We start from the raw sequence: 19,082 nt of genomic DNA on the forward strand, positions 1-19,082 counted from the left end.
AAATGAGTCGCTCATTATTAGCTGTGCTCTCAGGACTCCCCCAAGAAATATATATATATATCTGTAGTGTTTATTGACAATGTGACTGCTGATAAAATTAGCAGTAACACTGGTTCCTTCCTTGACTTAGCTGCTGTTTTTATATCTGAGCTTCAACTTCAAAAATAAAAAAAGCATTCCTCTGAAAATGGTCAGGTACAAGGCAACTAGTCTGAACCAGTCTGAGACTAAAATGAATACTGTTATGAAAGGATTTAAAAATGAGACAAGACACTGAAATAGTATTTAAATCATTTATATTTATTATGTTTCCTTACAGCTTTCCACCCCTATCCCATGTCTTTGTGACAAAATATATAATCAAATAAAAAAATGTTTTTAAATAATAAAGGAAAAGGAGGGAATGTCATCATCACAAATACTTTAAATGAAAAAGGGAAAGAGGACTAAGTGCTGAGAGAGAGGGATGCAGAACTGAACCGTCTGAATGGAGTTGGACTCTAATCCAATCACACTGCAGTTGTCCACATTTTATGCCTTAGCGTTGATGATGTCAATGAACTCTGGCTTCAGGGAGCCTTTGCCCACAATGAAACCATCAATGTCCTTCTGGGCGGCAAGTTCTCTGCAGGTATCACCTCTCACTGAACCTGAGAAGAAGAAGCGATGTGTGAGAAGAGATCAACGTGGGACTCAAAGCAAAACAGCTACCCAGCACAGCACTGACCTCCGTAGATGATCCTTACAGAGTTGGCTACCGCCTCAGACACGTTGTTCTTCAGCCACTCCCTCACTTTGGCATGAATCTGCTGCACCTGATATATCACACAGGAGACATTATGTTAGAAACGGTAAACACAATATGTTAAATATTCAGTGATTTGTAATATTTACGTGTTGAGGAGAGGCAGCGTTCCCAGTGCCAATGGCCCACCCAGCCTCATAGGCCAGCACGACCTTGTTCCAGTCCTTTACGTTGTCTGTTAAAGAGACATGCGATCTTTATATTATTGTAGGGTCTTGACATTACAGTATAAAGTGCCTTTAGGCAACCGTTGTTGTGATTTGGTGGCAATAAAAATACATTTTATTTTGAATTTTATTGTGAACCAAATTGATAAAACTTGCCTATAACAATTCAACATTCCAGCTCTCATGTGCACATAAAAACCCAGTGACAGTGTGAGGAGCTGCATACCTGCGATGGCTTTCATCTGAGCAAAGATGACCTGATCTGTGATGCCTTTCTCCTTCTCTTCCCGCGTCTCTCCGATGCAGACGATCACACCGAGATCGTTCTCCTGAGCGTGAGCTACCTTCTGGCCAATGAACTAACAGCACAGGAGGCAATGAAACATGTTTTGTGTGTTTTACTTGTTTTGAGGAATTCAGTTCTTTACATTTGCAGGTGAAAAACTAAATGAACAGGATAAATTTATCTGTAGTTACCTCATTACTCTCTCCAAAGATGTGGCGCCTTGTAGAGTGTCCCAGGACCACCCAGTCCATACCACAGTCCTTGATCATTGCAGGGCTGGAAGACCAGAAGCATTCCCATGAAGATAAACTGATTATTTTCTTTTTTTCATTGATAAACAGTATTATGACCCAGTCATTAGTTGTATTTGACTGTGATGGATGGTTGTCCTAACTGTGTGAGGATAGTGATTTTCACAAGGTTGAGTTTCAAGGATAAGAGATTGAGCAAAACATGATAAAGTCCCACTTGGAAGTGGATTTGAACATGTTAGCCGTCACCATCGTGGTCATATATAAATGCATACAGTGTTGAATTGTGAGTCACAAGGTATTTAAGTCCTAACCCATACCTTGGTTGGCTGTAGGTAGAGCAGGTCATCTACTAATTGAAAGGTTGGTGTTTCAATCTGCTAATACCCCTGATATTAAGCCCAAGTTTCTCTCTGATGAATCAGAATGTGTGTGAATGTTCGATAGAAAGCACTCACATAGAAAAAGTGCTGCATGAGTGGGTGAATAAAGTGCTTTTAGTGCTCAGGTAGCGTAGAAGAGCACTATATAAGAACCAGTTTATTTACCGTTATTATATTTGTGTAAATGGAGCTAAAATGTATAAAAGGAAACATCATGCTGTGATGCTCTGCTTTTCCTAAGATCCAGAATTTGGATACAGACTTTTAGCACCCATAGCTAGCACCATGATACCAAATAACTCTTAAGCAGAATAAAGTGCACTGTGTACCTGATCTCTCCAGTGAAGCCACCACTGGGAACTATGTAGCAGTTCTGAGCAGCCACGCTGAACTTGGGATCCAGTTTGGACCTTGTTAGTTCCAGATAGATGGCTGGAGCAGCACACACCACCTCTATTTAAAGAGAGAGAGAGAGAAAACACAATACTTGGGTTACAGATATGTAGTCCATTTATTTATCAGGGCACAAACACAGTAAATATTAAAACTAAATATTACAATATTTACGACCGTGAACTAGCTGGAGTTTGACACTTCCTTTTGGTTCTTCAGAGAAACAGTGGTCATTAGTAATGTGGTTGTGATGGCTCAACATAAAGCGGCATCTCTTGACATCTGATTAGGAAAAGGCAGCCGAAGAAAAACTAAACTAAACTACGTCACTCTTGACGTTGGTCTGCAATAACTGTTTGTGTGCAGTTCGTCCCACAGTGTTGCTAAACGACCAGCTGCTGTATTTCACAGGGAGAGAAAAGAGAGAGAGCTAACTTCACTCAGAGATGGAGAAAGATTTAGGAAGACAGATGAATAGGAGAGGAAGAAGGTAAGGATTGTTCAGTTGCACTTGATAAAGTGCAGAATTAAAGCTTTCATGCGATGTCGTAATTTTAATCACATAGTTGATATTCCTGCAAAACAAACTAAGCTATGCTCACTCTGTTATTCAAATGTTGCGTGAAAATGCTGGGTAGTTTGTATGCTTACATCTTGTTGAATTCAGTTGTGTAAATCCACAAAGACCTGTAGGTCAGCTGATCACTGCGTGCATACTAAGAAAATCTACTGAATCTACTTGAGTACATTTCAGAGCCTGTACCTTTTCACTTTTACTTGACTAAAAAAGTTGCTTCTGTACTTCAACTTTTATTAGAGTATTTTTTAACATGGGTATACTGCTTCAGTTAAATCATTTAAGTCTTTAAATACTGACCAGTCAGTATATACCATGCATCCCTGTGACATGGAAGTGCCTTCTCCATACCAGACCTTGACTTCTCTTCTTATCAGTTTCCCTCCATTAGTATAGGCTTGTACACAGTGAAGAGGGACTGAAGCCTGTGCATTTGCTTTGGGATGTATTGTTGTTTTTTAATGGCTTATAACATTGGAATATAATGAAAGTGCTTTTATAAGTAAAGTGGGAATTGTTATGTTAAGCATTTGACCTATAGACCCATTTGTGTTGACCTATGTATACAGGTTAAGTTTTATTTTGGCAGTGAAACATGTTTTTATGTCATATATGTCAAGTAATTGCTTCTTACTGCAACACTGGCATAATAGCCATTATTTCTGACCCTATGGTTGACCTTGATCATAAACCTGTCAACAAGGGCATGAATAATGAATATGGATGATAATGTCTGGGAAGATTTTTTTCACGCGCTACTGTCATATCTTAGATTTCATTCAAGTCAGTTAATAGTCAAATTTAAGTGAGTTTGTGAGTGTGAGAAGTTTCAGTAAAGGCTGTGATACAGGGATCCCATTTGCATTTCATTGGAGCAACTAAACACTGACGATGATCACAGACAGGTTTCAATCTCACATAGAAAAAAATCAGATATGTTATTTTAGATGTTACGTGATAACACCATAACAAAACTGTCAGCGGCTGGTTTCATACTGGATCAGGAGTCTTTGCTTTTAGATGTTTGTTTAGAAGTTTGCTGTTCCATCATTATCATTATAAATTGTTATTAGTTTCCACCTTTGATGTGGTATTATTGAAAAAGTTCATTTCTGGTCTTCGGCTTTTCACACGACAATATTAAAAGTGAGTGCTTTTCCTTTTCTGCTTTTACACAAACACTTTTTCATTTAAAGCAAAGCTTTTAAATTCAGGCTACACAAAATGTCTCGTGTAGATGACTTAGTGACATCGAACCACAGAACTGGTTTTAATAAACAGGGATTTTTTCTTATTTTTAGCACATAAACACAACTTGTTATAGGTATGTAGCAGCTAAAGTATGTATTTCTGGTTATTGTTTTGACTCACATTTGTCACTATGGGCAACTTCAACAAACAGTAATTGCTTCACCTTAATTACCTGGTCACGCCTCAGGTGGCATGGAAAGAGAGAGGATGAGTAGTCCTCAGATATTTTCTGTTGATCCTATTCTCATCACTCATGCATCACTGACTGATTGGAATGAAATGTTTGGTTTCTTTCCTGTTTGTTTGAATAAAATCATCATCCATCTAAGGAAGAATCCACTTTGTTGAATGAGTCACAGTAAAAAGCCCAACTTAGCCTCTCAGCGGCTTTTCTTAAAGGAAGTTTTCCTACAAGATGTTGCAGAAAACTGTATGTACAGATTGAAAACTTCCGAATATACACTCACTGGGAAGAGCTGGCCACAATTGTGCAAGGTGAAACAGCTGACAATGGATTGATGAAATATCGACCGTTACATGTTTGTGGAGGTGTGTTGTGCCATTGACTCAAGTTGCAGCTAATGATATTTCACAAGAATGCATAGTGAGAAACGCCCATGGACTAACGCTTAATAAATCATTTCCACGTAAAGCCTTGTAGCCTTTGATATCAATTGTTTCAAATATCTGATAAATAACCATAAGTAGTTTATCTTTGTTTCCTTGTATTGTGTTAATGATAAGATAGTACACACTTTTCTTTGAAAAAATAACCCAGTTTTAAAAGGTGAGTATATTTATAGCACAAAAACTTTTAGTGAACTCTGAAGAGCAAAACGAATGAATCAGTTGTTGGTTTCAATAACTGATTCATTCATTGTTGTTTAAAAACTTGTGGTCTGCTCATGAAAGAGCAACACCTTAACAACCAGCCTGACTTCAGTGTACTTTGCGTTTCCTCAGCAGACAGCTGCTGGCTGGACTGATGAAAAATTCTCCAGAGCTTTCCTCATCTTTCCTCACATTTTTAATGAGGTTTAAAATGACCTCAAAGTACTCCTGAACTTTTGCAGATGCTCCTGGCATTAAATGTGTCTGTGATTTTTTCCCCGTTGAACTAAAGAGTAATTTTGACCATGGAGTTGTGACATGAATACAAGGAGAAAAGCTTAAATTAACTGAAAATAGTGCAACAAGTGTCTAAATGGTGAACCTTCAAATGGAGAAATAATATCAGAAGACAAATACGTTTTCTGTGATTTTCATTTAAAAATGAAATAAAGGGTTGAATGGAAAAAAAAAAAGAAAAAAAAAGAAGACACATACCGACATTGGGGTCCAGCTTTGCAGTGTTCAGGGTCTGGATGAGCTCCCCGATGCTTTTCTTGCTGCCGTTCATCTTCCAGTTTCCACAAACAAAGAATTTTCTGGTCATGTTTGCAGGTCTTTGTGGATTTTTTTCTGAGGATTAAAACACTACAAAGCCAACAGGGGTCCTTCTCTTTTAGGGTAAGAGAGCAGCTCGGGGTATTTATTAATGCGAGAGATTTAACCCCTCCTCTTTCTCAGTGCCATTGGTTCATCCTGGCATGCCCATAAATGTAGTTGTACCTTATTTAGAGGAAGAGATGAGTTGTGTTATGATGTGCTCATGTGTCGTGTGGTAAATGGTCTTTTATAGCAAATGAGAGAGCATTTTCCATTTATTTTCACTTTTATTTCTAATAAATTCAGAGTTTCATTGTGAGACGGCATACGAATGGGTACCATGAGAGGAAGTGTGGCACTCTTTGAGGAAGTCAGGAGAGGTGAGGCAAGAGTGACAGATGACTTCAAGGTGAGGGTGGGCTTACATCACTGACCTTGCTCTGAGCCCCTTCTTGTTCGCACTGTTAATGGGTTGGTTGACACATGAGGTCAGGCAGGAGTCTCTGTGGACTGGCACATGTTCAATAATTGGTCAACAACCGTCTGAAGGGACAACTCCCTCTAGGTCTTGATGCATGCTGAATCATCCAGGTAAGGAAATCCCAAACAGCTGATTCTGTTCACCTGGATTTAGTGTTTTCATAACATAACATAACATTTGCATAACGACTAAAACCAACATGACTAATATTGGGCCGAGAGGTCATGGTTAGTCAACCTCGCTGAAAACACTACGTTTAGATGAACAGAATAAACTTTTTGGGAACTTGAGTTTAAATACCTGGGAATCTCCAGCATTTGGTTTTAGAATTGAAGAAGCTTCCCGAATGCTAGGTGAAACATCTTCAAGACACTTAAAGAAGTCCACTCGGTTTTCTTTCCAAGCTCCTTAGATTCCCACGACCTGGATGACTGAGAACCTACACACACAAATTCTTTTTTATTGTTTTCTTCATCTTTCTTGATGATAATCCTCTTTGTTTTCTTTCAGCTGCTTTTTTTAGGGGTCACCAAAGTGAATCATCTGCCTCCATCTCTCCCTGCCTCCATCATCCTCTTCTGCCTGACCAACCCTCCTTCACTACTTCCATGGATCTTCTCCGTGGTCTTATTCTTTTTCTCCTGCACAGCAGCTCAGCGTCCAGTGTCCAATAAGATTGTCATCCAGCAGCTTTTGTCTTATTAATATGTTTCAGCCACTGAAAACCATACAAACACATCTACATGACATAATGCTCTGACTTTTCTTTAAAAGTTACATAGATTATATCAGTGCTTTGTCATGAAATGAGTGAATCTGTGCATTTGGTAGAGCTGGGCGACATGACCTCAGATCACTTTGATGATTAGTTGAACATTTTAACTTGATCGTTAATGGGGGGGTTTTTTCTTGCCCTTCTTACCCTGGTTTCAGAGTATTAGGACCATGTTAAAAAAGAAACATTGAAGTGTTTTATTCATTTTGAGAATAAAGTGTTGAGAAAAGGGTGAACTGTCTCAGTCCTCGGGGGTTTCTTGGTATGTGTTTCTCTGTACATTCTTGTAAAATACCATTAGCTGCAACCTCATTTTTTTATACAACACACCTCCATTTTTACTACACAGTAATGTAACCATCAACATTGCATCCATTCACTGCCGGCAATTTCACGTTGCACCATTGCAGCCAACTCTTCTGGGATTGAGTGTGTTTTTTCTTTCTTTCTTAATAGATCCTTCACAGGCCTCGTATTTCTCACACAGCAGTTTATGTACAGAAAGAGAAAAATGAATCCCTTGGTACTAAAAACGATTCTGAAGCAAAATGTCTCAGACTCATCTACACAAGGTATTTTGTAGAGGGTGCAGCAGGTCGTGCACTAATTGGCAGTAGTTATTTCAACGTTATAGTCAAAATGAGAAATAAAAAACAATTTTTATCACTCAGCTGTTAAAGGCTAACGAGGCATTGTTGTTACCCTGCCAGGCAGGCGGGCAGACAGCATGGACACCAAAGTTCGTGACTTCAATAACTTGAGAATGAGGTGATTTTCAAACTGAAACCAAATCTCGGATGAGTTTGACCCCTGACCTTGGTCAAATTTTCTGAAAATCTTGTGAATACAGTAAATTGAGAAAGATTTCAGCTAGGATTTTCTAATTCATATCATAAGTGCATTTACTAAAAGTACTGGAAGAATTTGAATCTCAGTCACCTAAACCTCAAGATCAAGGTAAGAGATCAGGTTTTCTGAAAATCTCTTGAACATGATAACTTGAGAGATGTGGAACTTCAAATTCATACTGTAGGTACATTTACTAAAAAACCTCAAACAAATCTGATGCCAGTGACTTTGACCTCAAAGTCCGATTTTTTGGGGAAAAAAGTCAGAAATGTTGAAAAGATCAACTTCATTAGTTCAAGGGCGTCTCTCAGTATGCATTCTTGTGTTTTCTTGTGAAATATCATCAGTTGCAACCTGTTCTTCTGAAACAACACACCTCCTTTTTGCACAAATGTGCAACCAGTGATATTGCATCTGTCACCTTGCACAATTATGGTAAATTGTCCAAGTTTGTGTGTGTTCTTAATTTTTTCTTTCTTCTGAGCAGACACAATCATTTCAAAGTCCTCATATTTATCACCCACCATGTTTATGTGCTGAAAGTGGTTCAGCTTTAATTCAAGGCATTTAACAAAATTTTTTTTTTTTTTTTTTTTTTTTTAAAAAGGCTCACATGTAATCGGACAAATTATCGCTATCATCAGCAAAAAGCAAAGTTGGGTTTCCTCCTTTAAGATGCTCTGCCAGGCTGTTTTTTGTGGATCCAGTTTTGTCTTCAGCACTCTGCTGAGTTAAGTTCAGGTGATTCATTTGATTGCTGCAGAATAATCCTCTGCCCTTCAGAAATCACTGAGTTGCTTTGTGTGTTTTGCATCATTGTCTGTGCTTGAAGTCTGTATTGTGAAGCCTTACCTGCTGCACGTGCATGAAGGTGAGCTAAAAATAATTTTTCATTGTTTTCTTCATTTTGTTTCTGTCATGAATCGCTGTGTGGCAGGCAAGCAGGAGTGGTGGACCCAAAATGCAGAACTCAGACACGGAAGTGAAACTTAAGGCGCAGCTTTATTGCTGGGAAAAACCTCGTACAACTAAACTCACCAAAAGAAAACCAAAAGTCAGAACAGAGGAACCAAGGACTGAAACACTGGAAAGAAACACTAGGAACATAGAAGCAGAACACAGCTAGTTGAGGGTACGACGCGACACTGACACAGAGAAACACAGGGCTTAAATACACAGACGGCAGAAATCAAGGGATGAGAGACAGAAGGGGAACACACCTGGGAGAAATCACAGCTGACGAGACAGGGGAAACGTAACTGAGCACACTCACATATGACACAAACCTTCACAATAAAACAGGAAACTCAGACACATGGAACCAGGCAAGACATTGAACTAAACAGACAGATTCACAAACAGATGGGGTGACACCATAGACAGAGACAGACTCAAAGGCAGACCAAATATAACACACAGAACTCAAACAATCATCATCATCATCTAGAAAATGATAACTAAAAGCGCTGGGTCACCGACCCAGGACCATGACAGTACCCCCCCCCCCCCCCCCAAGGGCGGGCTCCAGACCGCCCAACAGAAGCACAAAAAACAGCCAAAAACAGAAAACAACCCCACCAGGGAGGGCGGCGGGGGACCAGGAAGGAGGGACAGAGCCCAGAAAGACCCAGAAGGTCAAGTTCAGGGGGCCGACCCGGAGGCCGACAGCGCAGGAGGCCAAAACGGTTCAGTTCCGGGGGCCGACCGTGTGGACGGCAACTGCGACGACGGGCAAACAGTTCCGGGGGCCGGCCACGCGGAAGGCAGTGGCGGCGACAGAGCAGATCCGGGGGCCGGCCACGCGGAAGGCAGTGGCGGCGACAGAGCAGATCCGGGGGCCGGCCACGCGGAAGGCAGTGGCGGCGACAGAGCAGATCCGGGGGCCGGCCACGCGGAAGGCAGCGGGGGCGTTCAGGAGGGCGTCCACGGTGGCGGAGATGCCCAACAAGCGGCCAGGCAGATGACCGACGATGTGGAGGTGGTAGTAGGGGACCTGAAGGCTGCGTGGCCCCTGCAGCCCCAGCTGAAGCGGAGGCTGGACCAGACGACGCTGATGCGGAGGCTGGACCAGGCGAAGCAGCTGAGGAGGCCGAAGCCGGGCCAGGCGAAGCCGGACCAGACGAGGATGAAGACACAGAGGCCGGACCAGACGAGGATGAAGACACAGAGGCCGGACCAGACGAGACAGCTGATGAGGATGCTGAAGCTGGACCAGGCAAAGCAGCTGATGAGGAAGCTGAAGAGGAGGCCACTGCAGGTGATGCGGAGGCTGGACCAGGCGAGGATGAAGCAGTGGCTGGACCAGGTGAAGCGGATGAAGCCGAAGCATGCGCTGGACCAGGCGACGGCGTGGAGGATGCAGCAGAGGCCGGGCCAGGCGACGGCGTGGAGGATGCAGCAGAGGCCGGGCCAGGCGACGGCGTGGAGGATGCAGCAGAGGCCGGGCCAGGCGACGGCGTGGAGGATGCAGCAGAGGCCGGGCCAGGCGACGGCGTGGAGGATGCAGCAGAGGCCGGGCCAGGCGACGGCGTGGAGGATGCAGACGGAGGCGCTGCAGCAGGTGGCGGCATGGATGAAACCGCTGCTGCAAGCGTGGATGAGGCTGCTGGTGGAGCAGCTGGAGGCTGGATGGGCTCCTCGGGCCCCCCAACTGACGAGAAAGGAGGCTGGACGGGCTCCTCGGAGACCTCTGGCAGGAACGCAACAGAACCAGCAGGCGCGGGGGCCTCTGGCAGGAACGCAACAGAACCAGCAGGCGCGGGGGCCTCTGGCAAACACATGGCAGACTGCAGCTGCACAGAGCATTGAGTCTGCTCAGGCAGCAACGGCCGGGTGCGGTCCTCAGCTGGCTTCTTAACCGCCAGGGGTCCAGAGTCTGCTGGGGGCTGAAACCCAGCCTCTGGGGAGGCCCTGGAGTGAATCTCAGTCTCAGAACTGGCCAGCTTTTGAGGACTGATAACAATATTGTTTGGTTTGTCTCTCTGATTAGGATTCAAGGTTGTGGAACAGTTCTGTAAGGGTTGGATAGACAAACTTGCTGTACCGGAGGTGTAGGTGAAGATGATGGCTGTATAGGTGGCTGAGCTGAGGGCAACTGAAGAAAAGGTCGGGAAAATGATGGTTGTGAAGTTGGAAACCGAGCTGACAATAAGGCTGATGATTCCTCTACCAACTGAGCTATTGACTGGGCTAAGGATTGAAATAAGGTTTGTAGTAAGTCAGGCTGTGGATGTGACTGTGCTATGGGAAGCGAGACTGAATGTGGTGGAGGTGGCGACTGAGCTTTGGGCCGGGCGGCTAACAGAGATTCATGGCGAGTCACTCCTGGCAACTCTGTAGGTCTTAAGCTGTCCATGTTAGGAGTAGCAGTCTCTAAAACAGTCATAGCACAGGAAGATCCAGGTTTAGCAGAGTCAGAAATACCGAGCACAAAGGGATCCGTTGCGGACACAGGAGCATTCACACAAACGGTTTCTAAATATATAGGTTGGAGAGCAGCATAGTCCAGGAGTGAAGAAACACTATTCACAGTCTTATACTCAGCAGGTACAGGGACCTCAGAACTGTTAACTTCACGGTGTTGTTCATGAGTATGCAGCTCAACAATAGTCTTTTGCTTCTCTAAGGTGAGATTATCAGTCTGTGTGTTAATTGCTGCTGACCTGGGAGGAGCACAGGAAAAATAGTCACTCTGAAACATGGGCGTGAGGGTAGGTAATGCAGGTTCAGGATTAACCGACCCAGAATTACCAGACACGGAGTTAATGGCCTCTGGGATGACGCGCATGGAGCTTACAGTGCCAGGATTCTTTAATTCAGCATGAACAGCAGTCTCTGGGGGGGTAATGAACTCAGTCTCGTGCTTAAAAGGTGCGGAGGTGAACTTAGAAACATTATGAGCCCTGGAAACACAGTCATATTCAAACTCACTATTCATTTCTGATGTGTTACGGACCTGAAAAACAGCGGACTCAGGAGCAGAATATTGTCCGAGTCGGTCCGACTTGGAAGTGGCATGGAAAAAACTGTCAGAGTCACTCACCAACGGAGTTTGCTCAGTAACTTTAGGGTGGCGACGGCGTGAGCGCCGTTTATTCCTGGGAACTGTGCCGTGAGTTCCCGAGGCAGTGGGCGCAGGCACTTCGGTGATGTCGGCTGGCTGAGCCGATGACGAACCGGGCTGCGCCGGAGAGACGGGGAGCTTGTGCAGCTCCGAGCGTGGAAGTCCCAGGAAGAGCGCAAAGGACTGCAGCGGAGATAGGCTGCTTGTCGGAGGCACGAAATCTCTCCTCGGCCGCCGAGTAACCCTCTTCTTTGCGCAGGACGTGGGCGGCGACTGGGGAGGTGAACCGGAAGTTGAGAAGGCCGGAGGAGTTGTGGCAGGCGATAGGCTGAATCCTCCAACTCTTATCACCGTGGGACGATGTGGGGAAAAGGCAGCAGCGTTTGCAGTTTGGAGGCTGCGCGGCCCACCTAGAGCCAATCGAGTCCCATAGAAGGCAGACTCGCGCTCCCGGGCATGCCGAGCCTCCTGCCTTCTCTCGTTAGGGAAGGCGGAGTCTGCACGCTGCCGGTTCCGTACGGAGTTTGCTGGGTCCATTACTGGTCGCGTCGTTCTGTCATGAATCGCCGTGTGGCAGGCAAGCAGGAGTGGTGGACCCAAAATGCAGAACTCAGACACGGAAGTGAAACTTAAGGCGCAGCTTTATTGCTGGGAAAAACCTCGTACAACTAAACTCACCAAAAGAAAACCAAAAGTCAGAACAGAGGAACCAAGGACTGAAACACTGGAAAGAAACACTAGGAACATAGAAGCAGAACACAGCTAGTTGAGGGTACGACGCGACACTGACACAGAGAAACACAGGGCTTAAATACACAGACGGCAGAAATCAAGGGATGAGAGACAGAAGGGGAACACACCTGGGAGAAATCACAGCTGACGAGACAGGGGAAACGTAACTGAGCACACTCACATATGACACAAACCTTCACAATAAAACAGGAAACTCAGACACATGGAACCAGGCAAGACATTGAACTAAACAGACAGATTCACAAACAGATGGGGTGACACCATAGACAGAGACAGACTCAAAGGCAGACCAAATATAACACACAGAACTCAAACAATAATAATCATCATCATCATAAACTAGAAAATGATAACTAAAAGCGCTGGGTCACCGACCCAGGACCATGACAGTTTCAGCTGCTTCCTTTAGATGTCGACACAACAAATCATCCAACTCTATCTCACCCTATCCCTCTGTCCCACCAGACATCTGCATGTACGTACACGTAGAGCTTTGGATTGAGGATTTTAACTTTGTTAAATTTTAATCATACATTTTTCTGGTTTTCACCCATCAAAGTTCATTGAAGAGTTTGTCTTTTAAAATCATTGATGAAAACACATTTTATTTTTTCGAAATTTGACAATCACCTGAAAATCTTAGTATCTTAGTATTCGTTCTTATGTATTCTTCTGAAATATCATCAGTTGCAACCTGATTTTTCTGATACAGCATACCTCCACTGTAATGTGCACATGTGTAATAATCGACATTGCATCTGTTCATTGCCAACTTTGCACAACTGTGGCCTTTTCTTCCCAGTTTGTTGGGGGTTTTTTGACCTCCTGAACAGACAGAAGTTCTCATACATATAAAACTATGTTTATGTGCAGGAAGAGAAAAAAAAATCCCTCGCCACCAAAACCAATTCTGAAGTCCCATGACACTGACTCATCTATACAAATATTTTGTGGAGGGTGGGGCAGCTGTGTACTAATTGGCAGTAATCTAACTTGAAACAACAACTTTAATCTTAACATTTCCAATTTTTCTCAACATATTGGATCCTGGTTGATGTTATTTGGACTCAACATCCAAAAATTAATTTAGACTTTATTCTCAAATCAACAAAAAACCCCAACTTCATTCTTTAGGTTTAGGTTAGGAAAAGCATCCGGTTTAAAACTCAAATCAAACATCTGCAGCTTGTGGAAAGAAATCTGCTGATACTAGCCATCCTTCGGTGATTATTATACTCCAAGTGTTGAAACAGATTGCTGGTATTCCCTTTGCTTATTGAAACCATTTGTATACAACTTCTTTCTGTTTGATGACAATATGAAAACACACACGCCAGCAATGAAGCCAGTTAAATATAAAAGTAATGAACAAACTCCTGATGCTATAATATGGAACTCTTTTTAACTCTTGCCTATAATTAACAAAATTATACATGAATATTACCTACTACTCTAAGATAAGGATAAGCAGAAGTGAAGGGATGGATGGATGGATGGATATTATATTTTATGTGAAAAGGGACCGTCTACGATATTAACATAAATGTAGCCATTCAATGCATTGTACCAGAGTTGGCTTAAGCTAATTTGCATCTGTAGTCCCTTGGCAGGTCATGAAATAATATATCTCTTATATAAAAGACAAAAGATGTTTCGGTAATTGCATGGTGGAAATGATTTTTTGTTCCATGTGTTCTTGTGACATTGTTTTGCAATGATTTCCAGTTAGTATCATGTAGTGCTGTGTGACGGTCAGGTTGCTGACCCAAATGCAGAACTCAGGATGCAGAAGTGCAACGAAAGTAGCTTTAATGTCTGTTTAACAATTTCAAGTAATTCACTAGTAATTCACTAAAAAAAGGCTAAGTAGGAAGAAATACACTTTTAGGGACTGAGACATAAAGGCCAACAGTGGACACTCGGTAGTACTGCAGGATGAGTGTTGTTTGTTTCACCTGTCTTGAGCCAAGATCATCCATGGAGGAAAAATGGAGCTATAAAGAGAAAGTACGAATTTTGGGGTCTTGTGATCCCGGCAGCTTTATTTAAATCCCTGAAAGTGATTACGTCTTTCCCAGAGCTCCTGTTCAGTGGCATATCTACATGTGTCCTCTAGAGAATCCCTCAACGTATACTGCTGCCAGGATGAAACCTTTAAAAGTATGGACAGTATGGACAATAATACCACCGTGTGGGAGGTTCGTCATGAAAGCAAAGATGAGTGCAACATAGCAAGCGTAAGCAAACTACCAAGTATAAATCTTCTGTTTTCTCAACCTGTAAGTTTACAGCGTAGGCCCAGAAAAGTTCCTATACTGTTAATTTGTCACATTATTGTTGTGTCATAGTAGTAGCTGACAGAGTATTTTTTTTTACGATGTCAGGTAAATCATCCCTACAGTTTAAATGAGCTGCCACTGACAGCATTGCTATGGAGAAGCAGGGATTGGTAGCAACTGGTTTGTAAGGCAGGGTTAGGAGAGGTGTGCTCACATGTTGGTGCCATACTCTACACATTTTCTGGCAGTTGTAAATAAATGTAGATTCGTGCATCCAATAGAACGGCAACTATCTGGCATTTTGGTTAAGTATAACTCGAAGATGTTGAAATGATGGCTGGATGGCAAAGGACTGCAGTACTGTTTTTGACCTCCGAGAAGGCGTGTCCCAGTAGCTTAGATGTCACGTGAAAACTATGGATAAGCTGGGCCCTGGCCACCTTCACCCTACTGGGACGGATGCAGCGTGCTTAGCCATCTCCACTATTACCAACTTGGGCCATGGAGGGAGCTAGAAGATCAAACTAGTCAACTGCAAAGGAACAGCCTCCAGACTGTTGCTTCGAGCGGTCTTTGAAGAGGTTAGTTTAGGGAAGCTAACCAGTCTCTAGCACAGCTATTTTGGAAGGAGTTTCACTCTGAGGGACACAGTGAGCCATTTCAGTTTGAGGCACATAATGAGGAGTTTCACTTTGAGGCACATAAGGAGCAGATTCAGATTCACATTGTGAAGAAGTTGAGACTGTGGTACACTATGAGCAGGTTCAGAGTGAGGCACTAAATAAGCCTCACTTTATGTTAAAGGAGCAACAAAACAACTCTGATTTCATAAGTTAAAAACAAGGATCAGTGTCTGAATCGGCAAGTTGGAAAACACAAAATTCAAATTCATTTGGGCCAACTTGGCAACATGAAACACAGTCTCTGACTTCATAGCAGGCTCATCAACATGAAACACACTCTGTCTGGCTCGGAAACAAAAAATCCAGCCTTCATTTTTTCCAGGCTTATATAAATAAAACATGGATTTCAAACTGGCCTGGAACAAAAGGTTCAGTCTTACTCACTTATTTGGCTGTAATGATTGATTTATCGATGCGTATATATTTTGTTAATGCTGAAACTTGCTTTAGCAACAATGCAATAAATGGAAAATAAATGACGTGGCAGTGCGTAAAATCTGAGCAAATGGTCCTATTTGTCCTCTCATCCACTGGTGTTAACAGCACTCTAGTCCAGTGTTGGCTGAAGCCCCCTCGTGGTCCATAGTGGGACTGCAGGTGGGCCCCAGTAATAACAGAAATTCAGTTTGAAATTACTCACAATTATGTACAGCTACATATCTAAGAAAATGTATTAAGTTATATAAAAAGAGACTTAAAACTATATTAGGAGGTGGTTAGCTTGTGATATTACTCATTAAGCTCAACTAAATTTACTGCTTTTGTATTAAAGTTTGGCAGGTGGGTCACATGTTGGCCTTAACTTTTAACATGTGACTTGTTAGCATATTTATTTTGTTTATGTTTTTCCATGATAATTTTGTTCAAATTACTGTCAATATTTATGGAGCATGTAAGGAGAGAGGTGCAACAGTAAGCCATCGGTAGAACACAGTGGGGGCTGTGTCATGGTTTGGGACTCAAAATTTATGGAATTACACACACACACACACACACACACACACACACACACACACACACACACACACACACACACACACACACACACAGATTTTGAGCCACCATAAAAATACTAGTGAAAAGCATCCATCCTCTCTCTGTCGCTCCCAGGTCCCTGACGAGTTTCTGTGTTCCTCCCATGCTTGCGTGGGTTTTCTCTGGGTAATCCAGTTTCCTTCACCAACATAATTAGTTAATTAATTATGTTGGTAGAGAATAAATTTTAATTAATAATGATTAAAATAATTCTGCTCAGTGTATATCGGGGGATTCTGCACAGATTCGAGTGCAGAAATCGGTTGTTTATTCATGTTTTTCTACCTGAATTTGTTCCCTCTAGGCATGCGTACAGACAAATGAGGTTCTGGTTGTCTTAGGAGCTTTAATCTACCGATTACAGCCCCAACGGATGGCTTTAAGAGATTTGTGTGAATATCTCTGGATGTATATGAAGACATATTATACTGCTGTGTATTTTACATGTATGTTTATTATTCTGACATCGGTTTTGAAAGTTACAGGATGACACCATGACAAAAGTGCCTGTGCCTAGTGTGCTAGTACCGATGGGGTCCAGGTTCATGTCAGAAATCTTTGCGCTTAGATATTTTCTAGAAGGTGTCTCATAAAGAGAAACCCCCCAATAACTGTAGAAAAACAGGGGCTTTAAAGCTGATATTACAAATTTAGATTCTAGAGTACTGCTTTCAATTTGCGTTACAGGCAAAGGTAAAACAGAAAATATCACATTTTCTGGATGAATAGCCAATCTGCCAAGCCCCACCTCCTAATAACGGCTTAGTATAGAAGCGTTGTGATTGGTGGGTAGTCAAGTCCCCTTCAAACTCATTTGTATTATACTTACATAGTTTATTTTTCATGGATTTCTAATGTTATTTATGGAGTACATTTTAATGTTGTTGTTGTTGTTGTTTTTTAAATGACTCCAATGCTCCAATAAGCAGAATAAATATGAAGCTCGATCCAGCAAAATAAAATGTTCCCCCCCAAAAAGAAAAAAAAAACACAAAATAAGAATTGAAAGAATGAGCTCAGTAAATAGTCAAAGTAGTTTAAAATAAAGGAGTAAAGTAAAGTAAAGAAAATACAATACAACATTATATTGTTCTTTCAGTTGGCCACATCCACTTCTGCCTCCTGTATTTTTTTTGTTAGTGGTACTATACAAAAAACACACACCATAGCAGGTCTCACCACCAACACGTAAACTTTCCCTTTCAATCTTGCTGCTGTTACAAATCACTCCTGACATTCATCTCTGTGTTGAAAAACTGAATGAAAGGCTCCATGGTATCATGTTTTTGTCTAAATATAATTCTCTATTACAAGATACACTCATCTGTACAAGTTATCTTTTGCATGTTATGTCCTGATTGTATTCTGTGACCGTGGTGGGGAGATAATGTATTCCTATAAATTATTCCATGCTTGTTATTACTTTTTGTTAAATGCCACGTGAACATCTCCTGCACTCGGTATAGTTGTTTGACTTAAAATCTCAGAAAGACAGCTTGTTTTTGTAGATTGATTTATTTCAGATTTCCGTAACACTTGTCTGCACTTGAGACTGTTGAAATAAACAAAAAGGGGCATTTTTAATGTTTAACTAAGTAAACTCCAATATAAATTATAAGGCTAGTTAAAATGACTTTTTGATGTTCTTGTTCAGGGAGCATCTCTAAATGTTGTTTCTTTATTTGGCCACATGGGGGCACACTTACACCACCGTGTATCATCTGTTTTCTACAGTCAGGGCTTTTACCCACAGAGATTTAAAAAATGGGGCTGATACTGACCTACCAAGTTGTCACCAAACGTAATATGTTAAAAAAAAGAAAGAAGTTAAATAAATTCTGTTTTAATAATAAAAATATAAACATTAGAGTACAGAGGCAGAGTACAGAGAGGAAGTCCTGAAGCTGGCAGCATGGTGTTCAGAAAACAACCTGGCACTGAACACTAAGAAAACCAAAGAGCTCGTTGTTGACTTCAGGAGACACAGCACCGACTTGGCCCCCTCTACATCAACGGGGAGTGTGTGGAGAGGGTCCACACTTTCCGGTTCCTTGGTGTCCTTATCTCTGCTGACATCTCCTGGACAGGAAACATCTCAGTGGTCATCAAGAAGGCCCAACAGCGGCTGCACTTCCTGAGAGTCCTCAGGAAGTACAAGCTGAACTCCAACCTGCTGCTGACCTTCTACTGCTCATCCATTGAGAGCCTGCTAACCTACTGCATCACGGTATGGTACGGCAGCTGCACCAAAGCAGATAGAGTGAGGCTTCAGAGTGTGGTCAAGACAGCACAAAAGATCATCGGCTGCCCTCTCCCCTCCCTGATGGACATTTATTCCTCCCGCTGCCTCACCAAAGCAGCAAACATGATCAAGGACAGCTCCCACCCTGGCTTCAACATGTTCAGCCTGCTTCCCTCAGGGAAGCGCTACAGGTGCATCAGCACCAAAACCCACAGACTCAAAAACAGTTTCTTCCCCAAAGCGATAACCACCCTGAACTCACACATGCACAGATTGTGTTATCTGTGCATGTGTGAGTTCAGCCCCCACTTCCCACTTCCTCTAAGGACCACCACTGTGCAATACCAATTCTATGTGCAATAACTCAACTGTATATACAAA

The 19,082-nt window shown here is 42.5% G+C and overlaps 1 protein-coding gene across 1 annotated transcript; it reads right to left on the bottom strand.

Moving 5' to 3' along the window:
* Window positions 1-332: 332 nt before the first annotated feature.
* On the bottom strand, window positions 333-5,594 carry LOC308405776 (triosephosphate isomerase B-like). Its single transcript, XM_080896520.1, has 7 exons — window positions 5,440-5,594; window positions 2,222-2,345; window positions 1,450-1,534; window positions 1,199-1,331; window positions 895-980; window positions 728-815; window positions 333-650 (listed from the first exon to the last, which is right to left on the bottom strand). The coding sequence occupies exons 1-7, from the start codon at window positions 5,546-5,548 to the stop codon at window positions 532-534; spliced, it is 744 nt and encodes a 247-aa protein (XP_080752646.1). The 5' UTR covers window positions 5,549-5,594; the 3' UTR covers window positions 333-531.
* Window positions 5,595-19,082: the final 13,488 nt, after the last annotated feature.

This window comes from Rhamphochromis sp. 'chilingali', assembly GCF_963969265.1.
Source record: "Rhamphochromis sp. 'chilingali' genome assembly, chromosome: 11".
NCBI classification, from domain to species: domain Eukaryota; kingdom Metazoa; phylum Chordata; class Actinopteri; order Cichliformes; family Cichlidae; genus Rhamphochromis; species Rhamphochromis sp. 'chilingali'.